This window comes from Falco punctatus (genome assembly GCF_963210335.1).
Source record: "Falco punctatus genome assembly, chromosome: 5".
NCBI lineage: Eukaryota > Metazoa > Chordata > Aves > Falconiformes > Falconidae > Falco > Falco punctatus.
This window is the reverse complement of record NC_137584.1, coordinates 24049996-24071731: the sequence shown is the minus strand read 5'-3', so window position 1 is coordinate 24071731 and position 21736 is coordinate 24049996. Positions and strand designations below refer to the sequence as shown.

General features: G+C 38.7%; 1 protein-coding gene and 1 long non-coding RNA gene across 2 annotated transcripts in view; one reads left to right on the top strand and one right to left on the bottom strand.

Moving 5' to 3' along the window:
* Window positions 1-7390: 7390 nt before the first annotated feature.
* On the top strand, window positions 7391-12894 carry TMEM18 (transmembrane protein 18). Its single transcript, XM_080388078.1, has 5 exons — window positions 7391-7550; window positions 7797-7917; window positions 11001-11055; window positions 12081-12174; window positions 12268-12894. The coding sequence occupies exons 1-5, from the start codon at window positions 7503-7505 to the stop codon at window positions 12355-12357; spliced, it is 408 nt and encodes a 135-aa protein (XP_080244204.1). The 5' UTR covers window positions 7391-7502; the 3' UTR covers window positions 12358-12894.
* Window positions 12429-21736, bottom strand: part of LOC308064118 — a 24197-nt gene continuing 14889 nt past the window's right edge. The window contains exon 2 of the long non-coding RNA XR_013928211.1: window positions 12429-21483. This is a non-coding gene — a long non-coding RNA (uncharacterized lncRNA). The remainder of the gene's footprint in view (window positions 21484-21736) is intronic.

Here is a 21736-nt window from a genome sequence, read left to right as displayed (position 1 = left end):
TGAGAACTATGTATTCAAAATTAAGAAACTAGGGGAGGACTAACTGCGTACCTAGTAATGCAACCGATCTTCTTGGAAAGAAAATCAGATCTTCCCTTCTTTGTGAAACTAAATTTTATGCCAGGATTCTATGGTCCTTCACATGGAGATTCTCCACTTCTATGCAGCTAGCTGAGGCTCCAGAGCCAGCCTCAACAAAGACACCAAGAACAGCCACTGGGATCATGGCAAAACCTCCAAGCAATCAGAACCCTGAGATAATACCTTTGCCCCCATAAATCTGAAATTAGCCTTAGGAAACAGTAATAAATGTGCTTAGAAGGCAGCAGTGATCAAGTACACCAGAAAGAAATTATGCGTAGTAAAAACATGTCACAGGACACTACTAGCTAAACACAGTGAGTGCTCAGGCTTTGTGTGTATGTGCATGGTTGGAAAGCTCAGAATTGCTTTGGCTGCTGCCTCCTTGTTCACCAGCTCTCTCATGGTCCAAACGCAGACTTCCCTTTCTTACTGATAGAAGCAATAGCTGTGGGACACAGCATAACTGAACCAAAGCACATGCTGTTTCTCCTGCACAGCACACTATATATATCTCTATATTCTGTGCATGGAGCAGGCATACCTGAAGTAGCAGACACTCAAAAAACCCAGTAAGCTTTCAGTGTTTCCAGAGGTACCCAATACAATTCTTTAAGCCTTACTGGTGAAATTTTCTTGCTTTCCTAACCTTTACGGAAAAAGATCTCTGCCTGCGTCTTTCCCCTAACAAGTAGGGTCCTGCAGAAGTCTTCAGGGGTTTTGTACCCACAGAATGTATGTAGCAGTAGGAACTAATAAGGCAATTATTAACACCTGCAGGAAGCATAGTTACTGTTCCATAAACTTAAAAGGTATGCTAGTCTTTTTACTAGGATGAAGATCTGTAGCAAAAAACTTCCTTAATGTGAGTATATCTCAAAACCTCTTTTGTGAACTTGCTTCAAATGATACAATGTTCCTGAAAATGAAGTATACCGAGGAAAACCGAAGTAAGATTGCCACCTACTGTTCTTAAACAGAAGACTGTTGAATGCCAGTTTCTTTTCCTCACCTCCCAATACACATTTCGCATAGTTAGCCTTACAAGTAGCTGAATGATACCGGTTTTATTGCATATGTATTTTCACAACAACACTCTTTAAACCTGTTTCTGGTGTTCACCAGCAATTGGTTCATGTTTTGCATTGAGCCTTCAGCCCCTTCAGTTCAACTCTCAGTCACAAAAAAATTCTTCTAGCTCTCAACATGCAAAAGTAAAGAGCTGCAAGATACAGAGGGGAATTTACTGGACAAGTTTCACTGTCTGATTGTCCTATTCTTATATTCTTTGCTAGGAATCTGCTACTGGACACTAACAAGCACATCCTAATGTGCTACCAGCTCACTAGTAGTCCATAAAAGGAATGCTTTCCTGTAACTTTAGCCTGATAACAGCACTAAAACAAAAAATAGAGGTAAACCCTTAAAAATATTCCTGGTAAATGCAACAAAATAGCAATAATTAGTAGCTGACAGAATCTAAATCCAGTATTTTGATTTTTCCTTTATATGTGAAACAAAATAAAATATCAAACACACAGACAAGTATTTAATTCCCTCAATTTAAACAGAAAGCAAAATAAAATAAACATCACTCTAAATGTTTCCATAGAAAAGAATTCTCACAATTTCTTCAAGTACCAAATATTCTGCATTAGGCTTTCTTCACATTGCCTTTAGGAATCTTAGTTTCTAGCTTATTGTCTCCAGTAAGGATGAACTTCTGAGTCCTTGCATAATTTTAATTAACTGAGGATAACATACTTAACTTGAACAGTTAAGGTGTGTCTACATTAGTGGTTTAGTGAGCAGCAGCATTTCTCTTAGTTACAAATGTGCTGAGTATCCACATTCAGACTCACAGAGAACACATCTTATACACACAGCCTGCACACAGGTTTCTTACCTAAGCAGAAAGCTTCACACTGGGATGCAATCTAGAGTGCCCATTGTTAGTGAGGACACAAATTACAGCCTTTAAAGCAAGAATTTAGCAACTCTGAAGTCCTCCTGCTATATGCAAGCAACAGTTCTGGAAATATTTACGTTTCATCCTTCCTCTGCAGTTGAAGGGAATCCAAAATGATTAGGAAAGTAATCAGTGATCAGACACAAGCTTCTGGGCATTCACCAAAAAAAAAAAAAAAAAAAAGAAATATCTTAGTGGGATCATCACTGCAAACTGCTAGCTGAGCGACACAAACTTATATCTGGCCTTTCTACTTCCAGAGAGGGAAACTTTAACACAGTATTTACCTCATCAGTGTAAGTGAGCTTATACCACCATTACTTCTGCAGTTCAAGAGAACCAAACCAAGGGCTGCTACCTGAGTGTCACCACTTTGATTCTGTCGAGATACTTTAACCCTGGTGAACTCAACCAGGCAAAGGTCCAACTATTCCATTGGGAGGTTGAACAACCTGATGGCAGTCTGCCAAGGTCTCAAGAAAGCTGATCTCTGAGGAGTACCATCCTACAGAATCAATGTTGCATCAAATTAAAAGAAAAAATGAAGGCAACATTTGAAAAACAGGGACAGAAACTAAGTCTCTGCTAAACCCAGATAAATCCATCCTTGTCAGAGTGAGCTGAAGATTTTTTTCTGGAAGAAGGAAAATAAGGCTACTGCACTACTCAACCTGAGGCCTGGAAGAGACCAGAGGACCCTCTTGAGTGGTATTCAAAGACTTTGGAAAAAAGATTAGCCACCCTCCCCAGTGAGAACATCCTAGTACCTTAGAGTCTCAGCATGGGGATTTCTGAAACAGAAAAGATTTGGTAATGTTAGAGCTCTGACTTTGACTCAGTATAGTACTGGTGGGGCATGGTTAATTCCCATGGTTCACAGCTTCTGGAAGATTGCCTATCTATTGCTAGTGGTGAAAGCCTAGACCTAATCTTTAAGGAAAAGATCTCTGCTTGCATCTTTCAACTAGCAACAGCTAATGACAGAACGCAGCCACATTTTCACTTAGCTGCAGTAGTTTGACCTAAGGGATAGGGGGAAAGGAAGGCAGAGTACCTATTTTCATATGATCAAACATTTAATTTGTTTTCCTTAGAGCAGCAGTGAATCAAGTTTCTTTTGCTGCCTTTATGTGACTGTATGCTACCCACACTTGTGTAAATATGCAGCATCTGGCAATGCATTAGCAGAGTCTGTTCTGAAACCATAGACAGACAGTGCTGTTAAGCAGGGTAAATTTTAATTCAACTCCAGAGAAAACAGCAGTAATAAAGAAAGGATGCTGCAAGGAAGACTACAAAAGGGTGAACGTTTAAGGTGCTGTTCCACATACTGCTGTGTATGGGGTCAAGCCTACAGAGGAGCATTATCCTTTAATTGACAATGCAGGCTCTGGAATAGATTTTCACTGGTGCCCCAGGTGTTACTATATTTTGTCATTGTCTTTCCTTTGCTGTGTTTTTTCCTTCTCATTTGGTATTTTCCACTATATCATCAAAAGGCACTGCAGGGGCCAATTATTTTTTTCTTTTAAACAAATGGCTACTCCCTTATTTCTGGCAGTACTGGTTATGGTACAAGCAGGCCATGGAAGGACAGGACACAAAATAAAAATAGGAGAAGGGAGCTGGAGGAAGGGATTTCCTGTTGTACAATACTTTTCCAGGAAAGAAGGTTATGATATAGTTACTGGGCAGATACATATTTCTTGTTGAATTCCTCTATTTCATCAGAACAGGAGCTTTTTCCACCTAAATCCCACAGCTCTCAATTTGAAATTGCCTACCTTTTGCAACGTACAGCACTTCAACATGCCCTGTGTATATAACCACTCCCATGATAATGTTTCTTTGCCAATGGCAGTTTTAACACCAGATCCATTTTTATGTGTTTCACTGTCCAAATATCACACAGTCCTGCAACTGCAAACATTAGGTCTGCAACTAAGAATACTGCAATTAGGCCTGCAACTCTTTGATCTTGCAGCTCTAAAACTTAGTCTTTGCCCAAAATGCTTGATGTAGTCTGCTTCTTGCATTCATCATTGACTTGGAATTGTCTGAGCAATTTGACCTTTCCTACAGGTTTTCTAGGCATACTGTGTGTTAGCTTCCAAAACTTTGCTGATTTGGCTCTCATACAATTCCCTTTTCAGTGTCTCAGAGCTTCCATCCACAGATTTATTCCTTGTACAAGGCTGATGATTCAGGTTTGAGAGGTGCCCACAGGCACCTACAAAGCTTAATGTGCAAGTTGCCTTTTCTCTGTAGTAGGATCTCTTGTGCAGGACACCTGATGAGGATATGCATCTCAGCACAGTTGGGAAATCTTTATAACTGAAACTCTCCGATGATTTCACTGACGTTTCCAACACATAACTGTCATATCAAATCCATGTGCAGACAGTATCCAAAAGCTCTGTCACAATGTTAAATGTTTATAGATTTGTACAAATGTTTATAGCTTCCCATATTTGAAAATATCTTATATAAGTGCTTATAATGTGTGTGTTGATTTCTATTTCCAGAGATCAAATTTCAGCTAACATGCTCTATTGGTCTGAGCCATTTGGTCAAACTATACCATCAGAGCTATGGGCTCAGATACCTGACAGACAAACAGCAGAAAGTGACAACCATGCATAGCTCCAGGATCAATAGGTAGATATACTGGCTCACTACCTCTTGGCTGTCTTTGATGCTGAACTACTGTTGCAGCACTCTCCAAACTAGCCAGCTGCAACAAGGTCTTTTATCATCTGATACCAGCATACTCTTCCTACAGTCTCTCTGCTGCCTTCTCCTCATCTCTCCTCACCCAGCACATGTGTTCTCTCTTCTCCTGCTTCTTCCTCAGCTGCTCTCTCTTCATTGGCTCTCAACCACTCAATCAGCCACAGCTGCACCTTATCTACATCGGCCAACCCACCACCCCTGAAGCCAGCCCACAGCTGTATATTAGCAATGTTAATTAACGTAGTTTCATTCCTCTACAACTGTAGATCAGCCTGCATGGTATGGACAAGGACAGCAGAATAACTGCAGACTGTGGTCCAACAATCCCAGCATGTAACCTCTGATCTGATCAGAGGATGTATCCGTTGTCACGCTGACATACCTTATCACACTAAGACATTTGTAAGCTATTTTTGTTTAGCATTTTGTATATTTTGATTCATGTTTGAAGACAAGACTGTTCATCACATTTCCCCAGGAAACTGCTTGTTTAAATTGAGACTCACCCACAAAAAGCTTGAAAAGCTTAAAAATCTCAAGAAAACCCCATCCCTTGTAAACAAAATTTAGTTTACAATGGAACACACCCTGCAAAGATAGAACATTCAATATACCAAATGCAAAGAATAAAATGGTGTAAGATATAACTTGCTCAGTACAAGGACAGCAGAAATTTTATTTGAATTTTGAAAGGTATTTTAAATACGGATCTTACATTGCAAGAAACTAAAAATTAATTATCACAAAAGAGAGCTTACATCTTAGGATCTTAATGAAACAAGGCCATTAAAAATTATCTAACTAGCTGTTAATTCAAAGGCTCATCAAATAAAAGAAATTAAGCAACTCCCATACTTGTAGGGAGCTTCAAAAATAAAACTTCTTTTCCGTTCTCATGGAGAATTGGAGCTGCATTTATCTCAGCAGCAAGTACAAAAGGCACTTTCAAGTGGTGGCTAGTACAGCAACATAAGATCAGCTAGCAGACATCTAGGGCTACCACTAGAAACACAATTTAGCATTTAAGCTTGGGATTCCCTGTAAGTAGGCTTTTTTACCACCCACCATGTTTTTTCAGCACCCTAAACTTAAGACAAATGTCTGATTTTAGATTCTTCCTTTGTAAAGCAATTTATTTTTTTTTTTTAATCTTTCATCCAATCTACTTGGATAATACTGTAATGTGGAAAGGAAGTGCACAGGAATCTGAATCTTATAACAGAAAACTGAGACTGAGTTTTAGAAACTATTTAAGTTGCTTATAGTAACAAGAACAGAAATATTTATGTATTATCATTAGTACTGTGTATTTCTGGTTATTAGAGTATTTTTAAAATTTGTATCGAAGTGTGGCATACTGGCCCTGCAAAGAAGCTGTGACAGGACAAATACACACGTTTTTCCCTATGAAAGAGCAATATATCACTTTGTTACCTTTTAAGTATCTTGTTTCACATTTCATTCTCCACTAAAAAGAAATGGAAGATAACCTATACTACACAAAAGATTTGCTACCACCTGCTGACAAACAGCATTACTGACTTTATCCTAGTCAATCTTGAAGAAGCAACACCTATATCCCTATAAGAAAGTTTCCACTGTTGCTGCAGTGGTTGACAGAAAAAGATATATGTATTTTTTAAAACTATGTTGTAGCCATGACAAGGCAGTAATTTCCTGTCCACCCAGCTTGTCTGCATGACGTATTCACCACTGACCAGAACATTCTGCCCATAAGGCAGCTGCTCTGTCCTCCACTCAGTGAAGCCCCGCAGCTATCACAAGGAATTACTGTAGTCCGCTACTGAGGTATTTCAAGAAACTGATTCCTCGTTTACAAAAATCCGAACCCATTTGATTTGTTACATTAGCCATAAGCCTTTCCAAATGACAAGTCTGTTTCTTCCAGTCTTATTTCCCAACCTACGGTGAGGAATCAAACCACCACCCCCACCACCCTGCCTTAAAATTGGTGATAGAAATGATCACCTTTGCATCACCTTACTTAATTTTACAATGCTTTAAGTAAAAGCCTCCCTGCCCTCTAGGTATTCTTGTCGTTGTGGAAAAGACTAGCATAAACTTAAAGCAAATTATTGCTTCAGGTATATCTCACACTACGTTGCAGAAGTGTGACAGTGAAGAGAGACTACCTCATGGTGAAGACCAGTATCAGGTTATGTGGTAGACTAAATGGAAAAAGTATTTGCAATGTATACTTACACATGCACTTTCAAACTTTTTTTTTTTTTTTTTTTTTTTTGGGGGGGGAGGGGGTTGTGCGTGGAAGCCAAGGCTTTACATCTGGTAAGCCAAAGTGTCAGAAAAACTAATTTTATGGGAGCAGAACGTGGAGGCATTATGGTAGTATGGTTGATTTAACAAAGCTAATCTTGGTGAGCTTCATGGACTCTCCTGGCTTCACTGACAGGAATCTGAGACTGAAATCTCTCTTTAAGCACCAGGTTTGTGAGAGCGGCCAGTAGCGAGAGGCAGCCACCGGGGTGTGGGGAGCCGCCTTCGCTGGCCCTCTCAAACACAGACAGCACCAGGCGCCGCAACCCTTCCCTCTGAGGGGACGAGGGCGGACGCGCTAACGCGGCCCCTCGCGCTGCCACGGCGGGCGGGAAAAGGCTCTGGCGCGTGCCCGCCGCCCGCCGCCACGGGGCACGCAGCCGGCGGGCGCGCAAATCTCGCGAGAAGCGGCGCTGCCGCCGCCATGGAGCAGCCGCTGAGCGGCCCGCCGGGGCTGGCCGCTGTCCTGGCGGTAAGGAGGGAGCTGGGGTCGGGCTGGCCGCTCGCCCGGGGAGCGGGGTGGAGGCGCCGGGCCCCGTGTGTGCGCGGGAAGCCCACGCCGAGGGGGGTCGCTCCTTGCCCAGCTTGTCGTGGGGCCGGCTGTTGAGCGCGGCCTGTGACTGGGATCGGCCGCTGTTTCGGCGCGGGGGAAGGACAGTTGGCCGCTCCCGCTGCCTGGCGGCGCTCCTGCCATAATCTGCTTTCGTTTTGTCCGTAGAAGACGGACTGGTCAGAGCCCTGGCTGGTGGGGCTGGCAGTTTTCCACGTCCTCTGCTTCCTCCTGACGTACGCATCTTTGCAGCACTACCGGGTGCAAGTGGGGCACTTCCTCTGCATGGGTGAGTGCTGGGGCCGGGCCTCCCTGAGGGGCGCCCCGGGGGTGCGGGCTGTGGGCCTTCCCGGGGCCGCTGGTACTGGCACGTAGTTTCTTTTGGTCTTTTAACGATAACGTTTTTCTTCACGTACTTGCATAGCATACAGGTTTATGCTTTGCAGGAGGTAAAGTGCATGCGAGTCAGTTTTTCTGTTGTAGTAATGTGTGTGTCTATACGTGATAAACTATTACAGATGCTGCTGTGATCTGTAAACATGTATTTAGTTTCCAAGACTGTATGAAGTAGTGACTTAAAACTCTGGCCCAGGTGAGGATCTGGGATAAGTAAGTTTCTCCATGATAAATGCTGTGTGTATCACAGCTTCCCTGGATATTGTTGGTGCGCTGGAGAAGCAGAAGAGAAATCTACTAAGAGCCAACATTTGCCTTGTACTCTTCTACTTACGCCTCTAAGGCTGCAGTTCAGTGAATATGGTCCACTTTCAGCTGAATTAATTTCTAGAGCAGGTTCATCATATGCCCTGTTGGCGGATGTAATAATGGCATGAGGAAGAGCAAGACTGCTTTGGTATATTGCAGTAACAGCTTGTCACGTCCCACCAAGAAGGAGGGAGGAGTGACTCAGATTTGCTGATTCTCTTGGTTGGAATAGGATATATGCAATACCAGAGGTCCATAGGTAAACACAGACTTCTATTCCATAGTCAGGCTCGTTGGTAAATAATTGGGTAGGAGAAATGCTTATTACTTGCCATGATATAAAGTTTTACACCTTGTGTTACTTGCTGGAAAAAGGTAAAAGGATAAGAGAAAGGGGGGGGGGGGGACGGGGGACGGGGGGGGACGACACGGGGGGTCGACAGGGAGAGAGAGAGAGAGATCACCAGTCCTGAATCCAGTGTTGGGCCCACCAACAGGTGGTATTTCTTGTAGGAACACCCATCCAGACATCCCTTCTTTTATTCTTAATTCTTACTCCTTCTGAAAAAGATGCTTTCCTTCCTCTTTTATTCTTGTCCTTCAGTGTGAACCACCTCTTATTAACATCAGCCATGCTTGCCACATAAATTAGCACACATGCTCCTTACAAGTTGGGGGGGGTGGGCGGGGCGGGGGCAAGTCTTTTTGGTCTTGAATTGAGTTGGTGGTCACGATCTCCCCCTGGCACATTTACCTTTCCCCCAGTTACTGCAGAAATCTGCTGACTCTACTGCTTCTTGTGCTGTTACTCACCCTTTGGTGGGCTGTTGGCTCTTACTAGTCTTTAGTTCATATAAAGTAACCTTTGTTTGATCTTGCATGTGAGCCATTCCTGGAGTGTTTGAGATCTTCCTTGAGAGGCTCAGGGGATCTCTACTGCCTATTCCCTTAAATTAGTTTTGTCTCCTGCTGGTTCCCACCCTTCAGAGCTTTCCTTGGTGTTAGATTGTTTTTCCAGTTGGTTTCCTACACAGATTGTGTTATCTTGGTGTTTATCAGATTTTAGCCTAGGAATCCACAGTCACCTTGCCTAGCCAAAGCTGTGCCTTTATGGTTGGCTGGCCGAAGATCCAGCAGCTTCGGTTTAATTAAGATGGCATGGGTTTGGGTTAGAGCCACGTATTATGAGCCTATTGGTTCTAGCTGTGGGTTGGATTTTCTGGTGAGCTGCATTTTTTTATACAGTACCTCAGTTCTGTCATGCTTGCAGGGTAATGGGGGAAGAATAAGCAATTAAAAGAGATTTGCAGGCAAAAAGCTGCTTGCAGACTATGTTTACTTTCAAATACCATTCAATGAACTAGTCAAGTTGACAGAGGAGTTATAGCTTCCTCAAATCTGCAAATAACTTATCTCGGCTAAAGCTAAGGTTCCAATAACTTTAGGTACCCCTAAAAAGGAATCTAGAAAACTTAGTATTTTCCATTTATCTGTTTGTAACTGCAAAGTTTAAAGTTATTTACAGAGAGCAAAATAACAATGCGTGTTTATGACACGATAGGCCTGAAAGTTCCCTATAAGAATACAGAATTTTCTTTCTTAAATTTTTTATTAGACATTCAGAATTTCCAGTGACATGCTGTTTATTTTAGACTCTTAATCTGAAGTATTGCTGGGGATACTAACACTAGTTTGAATGCCCAATGTCTAACTGCGCTGGAAAATGCAATGGAAGTGATCATTGCTGGATTTTAAGCCCAGATATGATGTAAACTTGCTGTTAACAAGACGAGTGCATAAATATATCCATATTGAGTCCAAGCCTTGTTTGTACCTGGAAAACTGAACCATTTTTTATATGTCTGCAATATATATAATTTTGTATTGTAGATAGTCAGAAATAACTGAGGAAATTATTAAATTATCATATTGGTTTTCGTTGGCAGCTGGGCAGCCATAGGTATATTTATACTGTGCAGTACCAAACAGAGATAATCCAGATGATGTCAAAAACAAGATAGCACTCCATCATATCACCAGACTACTTATTTAATTGCCTTGTGCAGGTCATCTTTAGCCAGTGAATCTGGGGAGTTTTTGCTTTGTTTATTGTGGAAAATGATACAAGGGCAAACTTAAAATTTTGTGTTGGTTTTCTGTTAAACATGTGATTCCACTGAATTTTCTTACTGGCTTGATAGCTTTTTATTTCATGTAATTATTGAGTAAGAATGTGCTAGTTTTCACCTGATTGCAGCAGACTACTCTGCTATAGACCTATTCAAACTAAGTTTGTATTTTGCCAAAATGCGTATATGTAATTAGTACCCTAACTTCAGACAGTGTTGTTAGGACACCATAACATCAAAAATAACAGCTTTTTTTTTTTAATTCATTTGTATGCTGAGGTCTTTCTGTAAGCTCAGATGAGTAGGATTATATGTTTGTAATATAGTGGGTATGTTTTGTGATCACTTTATACTTAGTAACTATATGAGACATTAAATTCGTTTTGTGCAGTTAAATATTTAAATGTGTAATTTGATCTTCTGAGGGTCAAGGAATTCTAATGTCTGATATGTATATATCTTTAGTATACATGGCAGAACTGATGGCAGTTAATTTTTAAAGAAATACTGAATCAGATGTTTTTCTTTTGTTGTACAGTGGGCTTAGTGTACTGCGCTGAATATATAAATGAATTAGCAGCCATGAATTGGAGGTAAATGTTTTCACTTTAATTTTTACATTTAAATGAATGTTCTTCTTAATAGTCTTGTTTTCCTGTCATTCCCAGAAAACAAGTCATCATTAGATGCCTTTTAGATGTATCATCATTAGAATGCAATTGCAGAGGGTCTGTTCCATTGATCAATATAAAACTTCTGAATAAAATCATATAGTACAACACAGCTATCACTTAGTTTATAAGAAAAGATAATTTTTCATAGCTAGCATGATTGTACTACATAAATGTGTTCATATGGATGGTTGTAAACTAACTAGTCAGAGAACTAAGAGAAAAGAAGAATGCGATTGTTAAGGGAAGGATGTGAGCTGTGATTTTAATTTTTTTGCTTTTATTGGGTTTTCTTTGGTAGCTATTAGTGTTTAATAAGCTGAAGTTAAGCACCACTTCTCAAAAGTATCACTACTGTTTTACATACTTGCATAGATACATACAAAGCATTAACAGTTGTCTTTTTTACTAAGCCAGTGTACCAGAATTAAATTGGTGGTTTATTTTCATAAGCACTGAACTAACCTTTCCCTGATGAAACTGGAAATTACATGTTTAACACTACTTTATGCAGGCATCTGATTGTAAGTCTTCATGTTTCACTTCAGGCATACACAAGCTAAATTACAGCCTTGCTACAACTATTATTTCTGTTATCTTTTTCTAGTATGAGTAAGCAAAATACCTGAGAAAGTCATTGCAGACCCTTCAGGATAAGCATGATTTCTGATCAAAAATATGTATTATTGTAATAACATTAATAAGTTACTTAATCTATGGTTGTTTTATTTAGGTTTTGCACAGAAACTAAAACTTTAAAGAAAGAGAAAGATTGGTATTGTAATAAATACTCATAACTGACAAGATACTGACTGTCACTTCGTTCTGACTTAATAGGATAATCTGTACAATGTCGACATTGAATAGTTGGTGTGAAAGTCTAGTGTTATGTGAACTACACTGAATAAAACTTGTTCTTTTATTTTTGTTTGGTTTATTTCTTTCAGGCTGTTTTCTAAATACCAGTACTTTGATTCAAGAGGGATGTTTATTTCACTTGTATTTTCAGCACCACTGCTGGTGAATACTATTATAATTGTGGTATGTATATGTTCATTTATATGGATGCTTTCATTAAATTGATAACTAAATGTATGTGGATTAGTTAAATTTAAAAATTTATTTACTTTTCAGGTTACCTGGGTTTACAGAACTTTGAATGTAATGACTGAACTGAAGATGCTACAGCAGAGAATAAAAGCAGAGAAAGAGAAAAAGAACTGAAAGAGCCTTATGCTATTTTTTTTTTTATTATTTCAAATAATACTTGTCCAGCTAACCAGTTCTTCTGTATATTTATACAGAAACAGCAATGATTTTGTATCTGATGTCAAGAGGACTTGCAACCTGTTGTCATGGACAACTAGGTGAAAGCAAGTATCTAGGATACATGTGAATTGGCTGTGAAGTTGAGAAACCCAGTCTTAACAGGTCTTTGTGCCCTTCTGCATAAGATAGTTTTCCACTGTGGCCAGGGCTGCTGTTGTTGGTGAGACACAATCTTCCAGTTCGTTTCCTTTTGCCTATGTATTTTTTAACTATGTCTTAACTGTGTGTTTATCAAGTATCCAGTCTTCTGCTGCTGAAGTCAACTGGAGCAGTGTCATGAATTCCAGTAAATGAGGGATTGTATTCAGAATGCCTTAGGAATCCATGCTTCTGTGAAGCATTTCACTTCTTTATAAATCGAGTTTCATACTTCCTATGTGTGTTGGGTTCCAATAACATTTTAATAAATAAAATTATCCACTGTATCTTAAATTGAGTTAATTTGTATTAATTTTTTATTCTTTTTTTATTTTTTCTCATAAAAATTCCCAGATGGTAAAATTGCACACTTCATGATTTTAATGCTAATAGATAAAACTGGCTGAAATTTTAATGGGTTTCACTTACTTGTAGAACAGAAAGGAAGGGGAGAAGGTTCATAGCATTCTATGCAATTTTGTTCCTTTTAAATTTTTTTAATGCTTTACTTTTTTTTTAGTAAGTGAAAATGAAAAATTAACTCTGGTAAAAATGACGATCACTTCAGTTTTACTCAGAGTAACCTGGTTTTATTGGAATAAGGAAATTTAGGGAGAGGAGTGAACACAATGGAAGACTGTCTACATATTTAGTAAAAGTTTTATCTGGAAATAGATAAACCTTTGTGTGGAAACCTAAACTTCTGTCTAGAGTACATGTTTTTTAAGACGTAGGAAAGATGATCTACAAAATTGAACTTAGACTATTGTGAAGAACAGTTGGGTACAAAAATGCAGAACACTAGTGAATTTTTAAGCTAAGTAATTATTTGCGAAATTAATTTTAAACACTTGAGTAGTCTTCACACCAATAGCAATACAGATCCAAGGGAGATATGCAGATGAATCTGCTTGCAGTTTGCAAGTCTTCTACTTAGAGAGTGAAACTGCCTAGAGGGCTTCACAATGTAGTGGAAGGGCAGTGGAGTGTTAGTCTGGGATTGATTTCTTTACCTTTCCCATGGATTGAATTAGCATGGCTCTACTCACTCATTGCCCTATCAACTATTACAGACAGCTAGGCTACTTTGTATTGGCAAACTTAATAGATGCAGACCTGCTATGTTGTCCCATAATCACCCATTCTGTTGTGAGTCTTGGTGCAATTTAGGGTAGTGTCAACTGTCCCGTCTCCGTGAAGGCATCTCTTCTGGTCAGGTAGATAGCATGTGCCTTTTGAGAACAGTCCCTGTTTTGAAGGAGCGAGAAGAATCTATCCAAATTGCTGCAATATAGGCTATGCCACCTGTGTTCAGGACCAAGGAACCAGGCCTCTGATTTTTAGATAGATAGATGTAGTCCTTCCAGGCTTGTTTAGAAAAGTTCAGCTTTACTTTTAACGATTCAGTGGGGAAAGATAAGCGATTTTTCATACATGGCCCTAAGCATGACCACACAAATGTTATGCTCCTGACTTTCCACTTGTGAACTGTTCTGCAACTATATCATTGCGCAGTTGTTTCAGTATCACATGTGTAAAGCTGTAGTACCTCGTCATACTGAGATACCACCTGTTATCTATAGCCTTCAGCTTCACAGCGGCTGAGTTTGATTCACAGTAAATGAGGTGGTTCAGAGCAGCTAAGCAGCAAGTCTCTTGCAATTGAAAAACTATGTGCCTTATGTAGTACATCCAAGGCAAACCTTCCCCAAGTAGTTCAGTACTTTGTCTACTTTCTTCTGTGTGAGGTTGAAAAAAATGAGAATTTGCTCCTCTGTAAGTATGTGCAACTGATGAGATGCAGCAATTAGAACTGTCCTTTCTAGCGTACCAGTAAAGATAACAGAAATTACTTTCTCTGTGTTGCCCAATTTTGTGTTACTCTTGCTTGGCACAACAGTTGTTAGAAAAATTCTCGCTACTTTTGGGGATCCCAAATGAAATTAAAAAAATGGTGCTTGCTTAAATTCTCTTTCCTCTTTCTCTCAGTGTAGTTGACCTTTCCGGCAGTATTTCATTTGCATTGCATTACCGGAGTAATTTTGCCCTTTTATATTAGATCCCAGGGCATTATAGCCCCTTGAGAAAGTTGAAGAACAGAAACCCTGGAGTGTGAGTGGCAGACACTTTATTTTTAATTAGCAAGTAGAAATGTATTTAAGCTGTATGTTATCTGTTGAGTATTGGTACTACTGACATAATGCAATAGCTAGGAGGCAAATAATACTTGGTATAGAAAGTATCAATGGGGGTTGTCTCTAAAAGTATTGGTGAGTGAAAGTATAAACAGCTGGAAAATTCCAAAATTATATCAGTATTTTTTGAAAGACAAACTTCTCAACATACACACTTTTGGAAGCTTGGTGTTTTTATACATTCCCTGACTACTGAAACTGTAAGTAAATAACAGTTTTATGTAAGATAATTTTTTACAAACACAGAAGTGTGGTTTCCATATGTATTTGTCAGAAAAATATTCCCATTTTCTACATTTCAGAAAGACTCAAGCTTTTATCTGAGTTGTCCTCTAGCTAACCCTGCCTAAGAGACATGAAGTTTAAAAGCTAAGTTTAAGAAAAAAAGAAAATAAGTAGGTATCTTTAACCATAAGAGAAACCCTTTGAAGTAAATAAAGTGTGGCTTTTCATTATGTGTCTGGATTTATGAAGTGATAGTGCAATAATATATTGTAAGGGCCTACTTGCTGACAAACCAAAGTAGTATCGTGAATTTAGAGACTGTTTTACCTACTTACAATTTTATATGTGTAAGTGAATGAGAGCCAAATGTTTAAGGCTGCTTTTAATTGGAGACCGGAATTTAGATTGCCTATAAAAGAGCCTGTTTATTTCAGTTTGGAAGGTGCATACAGAAAGCTGATAGCTGATCAGTTGAGTTCTTTGGAGAGTTAACACGAGAGAGAGGTGATTGGTTACTGGTTCTGTGTATCTTGCAGGCAGTGACTCAAATCTTCAGCCTTCCTTAACATGTATTTCCACAACAGCACATGATGTCAGCCAATGTGGAAAAACATTAAAAGGGAGAAAGTAATACTAACCTGGAATTTTACCATAGCAGAAAGCAGTTTTGTTGCATATAAATCTGTGAAAAGATAGATTAGCAGAATTTAGTTGGCAGACTTCCTGGAGTTTGGTTTGGCCATGTTCACTGTGATAATACAGTAACTGAGAAAAGATGAGTTTCCAAGGATGAGAACCTAGAATTCTTTTTTTTTTTTTTCCATATCCACTGAAATTTCATATCCTTATCTTGGACTGTGTTTTCACCTCTTTTTTGGTCATGGAACAGATCCGATAAGGGAATTTACATGTCTGTTCCTCAGGAGTATTTGGTACTTTAGTTGATACGTCTTTTGGATATCCCAATCTCACATAAAAAATCACCTACCTCCAAAAGGCACGGGAGGACAGTAAACTGAGGTCTCCTGCATCATTGCATGTATTCCAAATAAAGAACCCTGAAGAGAAGTCTTACTTCTTTTTACTTTTCATCATCTGGGTCTTAAAACAAGGAACCTACTCCAGAAATGCTATGTTAGATGGTGTTCTGCTGTGAATCTTAAATGGAGGAAGAGTCTCTGAAGAATTGCTTTTGTATTTTGAGAATCATAAGCTCAAATCTTGAACTCCTTTTTGTAGGAACTGGGAATGTCAGGAAAAAGAGGAGTAGTGATTCTTTGTGTGATCAAGATAGAAAAAAAATCAGCTGTAATGTCTCTGTTTCTTTAAATACAGCTTTTTTTGCTTTTATTGTAAGCTTGATTAAAAAATCAGAAGGAAAAAGTAATTTTTCACTGTAGGTGAACACGCCATTTTATAATTAACATATCAGAGTATGTTTGTAGGTAAATCACATTGTGTATATTTCTCTATTTAAATGTTTTAATGTTTTTAAATAGGTTTTAAATATTTTGATGTGTCTCAACAAAATAAAAGTATTGGTGTTTTTTCTGTGCATCAGTAGGCGAGGTCTTTACAGTTAACGAAACTGGCCACTGGATGTCACTAGCTGACACGTAAAAGCCCTTTCAGCGCTTTCCTTTTGAGCTGTTCTGTAGGGCTTCTCACCATAGCTTGGTAAATACTTTCTGCAGCATTTTGGAATGGCCAGGAAGGCTTGCAGTGTAGCTTCCACCTTCAAAACCATAAACTGTTATCTCAGTTCCAAGACACATCCCCAGTCACTTTCAAATGTATATTGAGAGTCTTGCTTTTTACATTAAAAAGTGCTTGTAGCAGCGATGTGTATACATGCTTCCGGAATCAGGACTGGGGCTATTATGTGTTTTAAAGCTTCTTAATGTGGCAGTGAAATAAACAACCTTTTGCTTATACCTGCATTTCATATGGAGGAGCCTGTCTTCAACTAATTAAAAAGCAGTATAACAACAAAAAATAAAACAATGACATCATTGTGTGAACAATATGTAGGAAAGCTCACTGAAGCAGATTCATGAACTGACAGACCTTATGCATGTCTTCGATTTCTTTGTGATTTACCTTTGCATAATGCACCATTACCTAGTCTGTCTTGAGTGTGTTATGTAGCTAGTAATTACTTACTAAGTCATGACTGAGATTCTTGGAAGTCACTTCAGACTTTCTGCACCATCTTAGCAGTGTTCAGAGGCTTTATGACTTCATTTGAGAAGTTGTAGATGCAGAGTTCTCTACTTGATGTTCCCCTTTGCATACCTGGTTTTGAGCCTAGTTTTGTTTATCCTTGGAATTCATCTGACCTTGTTTCCACACACCACCTCTTTAAGAAGTCTGTATTTCAGTTTGAATGGACTTCAGTCCCCTTCCTGTCATTTTGCATGCATGTACATACACCTAGCAACTCTGGAAAGGTCAGGCAATTATAACCCAACATGCTTGTGAAATGCCTGCCTTGTAACTCAAAACCAATGTGCTTTATGGACCTCTGTTTTGTGGTCTATCTTCTGACCAGTTTCTCCAAATTGCGGCCATACTTCTACCACTGTTTTGCTGCAAAACTGGAACGGTGTTGCACTGAGTAGGAAATATCTCAAAGGACTTAAAAGGAAGGCCTCCACATTTCCTGTATTTGTGTTTATTGTTTCATGTAAATACGAACTGTAGGAACCTTTCTCATGCAGTTTCACAGGCATAATGAAGCCAGGAAAAGATCTGTAACTGGTAATACGTTACACTACTATAAGCACTGACTTTAAGTGGTCCCACTGAAATCATGGTCCTGTTTTCTTTGGCCCACTCCAGAGTTAGAACCAGTTGAAATCAACGTCAGGATCAAATGTGTTGCCCCTTTCATCTGAAAATGTTATAATAATTACCAAGGCATTCAGCAGAACTGATTGAAACAAGGTACATTTCTTAAAATGGACAAGTTCCAAATGTCATAACATGCTTGTTAATCCAGCCCTGAACCTAAGAAATACAATCTTGTATACCTTTCCTCCCTTCTGATCCAGCAAAAACCTGAGAAAAGGGGTTTGCACAGTGACCCGAGGGGAGGCAGCTGGACAAAGCTGAAGTCATACTGGCCTCTCCATCATAGGATTGTGTAATAAATACACTTAGGTAGTTTCAACTAGCGGGGTAGGATCTGAAGTTTTTCATATAATCAGGACTGATACACCTTGATCTAAGGAACACTAAGCTTGGAAGAGTTTTAATATGGTAGAAACAAGTCTTTAGAAATTCTTCAAGTCATTTAAGTAATCATGCTCTGGAACTGAGATAAATGCATGAACAAAGTGGGGTATTCCTTTGCAGTTGGTAGTAATGATCTACCCAACATCTCATTAGTAATATACATTGAAGTAATATAGAGTAGGATCTACAAGACGTGAATCATTTTAGGTCCATAACTGTGAGTCATGCCTCCGATACCATATTCCACCCTGATTTAGGGATTAGTTAATCAGCTTCATATAGTCACCCTGGAGAGAATGCAATCTGTAAGATTTGTACTCAAGCAAAAGCACCACAAAAATCAGGAAGCTGATGTGCTAAAGAAATAATATGAAATTCTTTGGCTTCTCATGGCGAAGTGTTTTCTGGCAGGATCCAGGGAACTAAGCTTTTCGGTTGTTTAAATACATGCAGTCTACAACTGTGTTGTAAAAGGGGATTAGAAATAGATTTCATGGCTTTACTTAAAGGTGTTGGGTTTGTACATTTATGGATAGACCTTTTGTAAGTAATCACAGTCTGTTTTTGAAATCAGAGTCAACACAAGTAAAACAGTCCAGTTTTACCTATTTTCTTGTTTCAATGGCTCTAAATCCTAAATCAGACTAATTATTCTACAGTAATTCTCAAAAAGCAGGACACAACATCCCTCTGATTAGGAAGAGCTAAAAAAAACAATTCATGAGACTGATTTCTTTCTAGCAAATCAGTTTATTGATTTTGACTATCAAACATTCCAATTTGTTAGTTAATAGTGTGTGTTACCCAAGTTTTCTGCTTCCCCCATGTTGTGGGAAGAACAAATTTAAGATGCAAAATTAGATGACTGGTTTTACATGTGAGCAAACAATGACAATTGTAATGGTATATGAGTTCCATGTAATTATCTTTGAAACAGAAGTAAAAATGTTCCAAAATATTCTTAAATACAGCTTCCTCAGAAACTGATTTGTCACTAACTATTTGATACTTAAAAGAAGAACATAGCTTAGAGGTAAGCTATGGTTCCCGAAACCATTAACTTGTATAAAGTTTACAAAAAGTTTTGTAAGCTTTATATTTGAATGAAATATACTTGAGAGATTGATTTATACATCTATGTTAGAAAATGGCAAGCTCTTTTCCAAGCTCTGAAGAAACACATGGAATTGATGACTTTCTAGACTTCTAAGTTTAGATAAATCAACCAAAAAGACTGAAATCACGATTTTGACTCTTAAGTGGAGTGAAATGCATTGGAGTCTTTCAGGGCTTTTTTGTAGTATGAACTGCAAGTCATATCAATGTATTTGTAAAGTGAATAATAAATTAATAAACGTAAAGAAACTTATCATGGTTGCATCATGGTTGAGAGACATAAAATACATGCCAAGTAAGCTAAAACAACAGAAAAAAACGGATATTATCACATTTTTTCAGCTTATTTAATCATTTTGCATGTTAATACGTACCAATATTGTCAATTCCAGATTGCAATAGCTCAGAAATATCACCAAAAATACTTTCAATTGAAAGATGGAGGCCTTGTCTTTCAAATAAAAATTACCCTTTTTTAAAAGTCTAGCTGAGGCATCATACAAAATGTTGAATGATAATGATAAAAGTATACTAACTGCATTAAAGTTAATAATCACTGCATTTCTTTTTTTTTTATTTTACCTAGCAAATTATGGGTTAAAATACTAGCAGTCAGGATTTTATACTCAGTTACACCAAAGCCTTTGGGGATTTTTATATGTATGCCCATTAGGCAGACACATATTAAGTCAATTCTAATTGGTAACAGCCATTAGTATTCAGTATCATTAACTTAGATAGTTGTCTTAGAAGATACCCTTACAGAGTGGTCAACTCATTTAAATTTAACCCAGTTAAGTGTGATACACTATAGCTGTATTAACTTATCAGAAAAATATAAAGTGGAGAATACATAAATGTTTCAATTAAATACGTAATCGGCAGCATTACATCTTGGCTAGAAAGCAGTAAGTTTGCTTTGTAACCCTTAGAGGGCTCCATTGGTATGTAATACTGGAAAACAGGCTAATTTGACATCTTAACATATTCTGACATCTACTGTAATTTAATTTAAGCCTTACATTAACTCTGTTTACATGGTTTTAGCTGTGTGCAGAACCTTCCAAGCTGGCTAAAAGATCTGATGATGCAGATTTACAATTGTGAGATGAAGTAGAATGCCTACAAAGCTGTTATGTATAGATTTACTGGAATTAGTATCATAGAAGTGACAAGATTCTCAGTTCCCAGATTTCAAAAGCATGAGGACTGGTTCAGAGGCAAAATCACTAAATCATGACTTAATAATTTCTCATGATTTTCTGAATGCTTCACTGTCCATCCATGGTGTCTGTCTGTAAATTACAGCATTGCAGTGCAGCTTTTTCCCATTAACAAGCTGATATGCCTGAATAGGTCGGGGCAGGGTGTTGCCTCCAAACAACAAATCTCTTACAGGGGAAGAAGTGCAAGAGTACCACTTTTTCTTCCTTTGAGGGGATTCAGGTGTGACTCAGCTCCTTTCTAGAGGCATTAAAACAGCTAGGAGTAAGAATAGCTCTAGTAAAGGGCTAGCATCACAGATAAGAAATGTTCAATATGAAAGAGAAGAAAGAGCATGGATGTGGAAACCATGAACTCGCATCCATGTATCGACTGTCTATATCTAGAAGAAGATGCTGGTTTAGAGGTCAAAGGCTACCCCACCAGCTGAGGTACAGAGACCTTGAGGGGCAGTTGATCCCATGTGCACAGCAAATGCGAAAGAGTCTGGAATGGAACTGGAAGCGAGGTGTGCATAGAAACAAGTTTGGGTGAAACAAGGTGTTGAAGTCAGGTGTGCCTTTGGTTTTTTTCAAGGGTGGTTTTTGTGGTTTTTTATTAAGCTAATATTTTGAAAGAAAAGGTAAGAAGAAAACCAAGGTAAATAATAAACAGAGGAAAAACTGCATGAAAAAAATCATGATAAGGTGCAAGTTTTGTGGCAAGTGGAGGACATAGGAGAGTGACTGGACATTTCTACATCTGGGATAAGGAAAGGAGAAGACAGTTATCTGAGGGAAAGGAGAAACGGACAATGAAGTAAAAAGAAATGATCCTTACAGTCTGCCAGCTTTCTCTGGGAAGGCACTTGTGCATTCCTGTGCATAACGAGCCTCCACAAGAGCTCCTGTGAGAGAGACCAAAATTACATTGCTTGTTTAAACTGAAAACTTCTAAACCCTTCAAAACACAAGAATGAACACTCTCTTTAGGAAATAGCAAATGAACACTTAATAAATAGGTCAATGCTGGAAGCTAAAAGCCATTTAACCTCAGGCACTGCCTCCAGCACTGTGCTGAAGAGGGAGACTGACCACAAGATATTACTCCCTGTTCCTTTGCTCTGTGGATGAGGGTGTACTTTACAAATCAAAATGCTT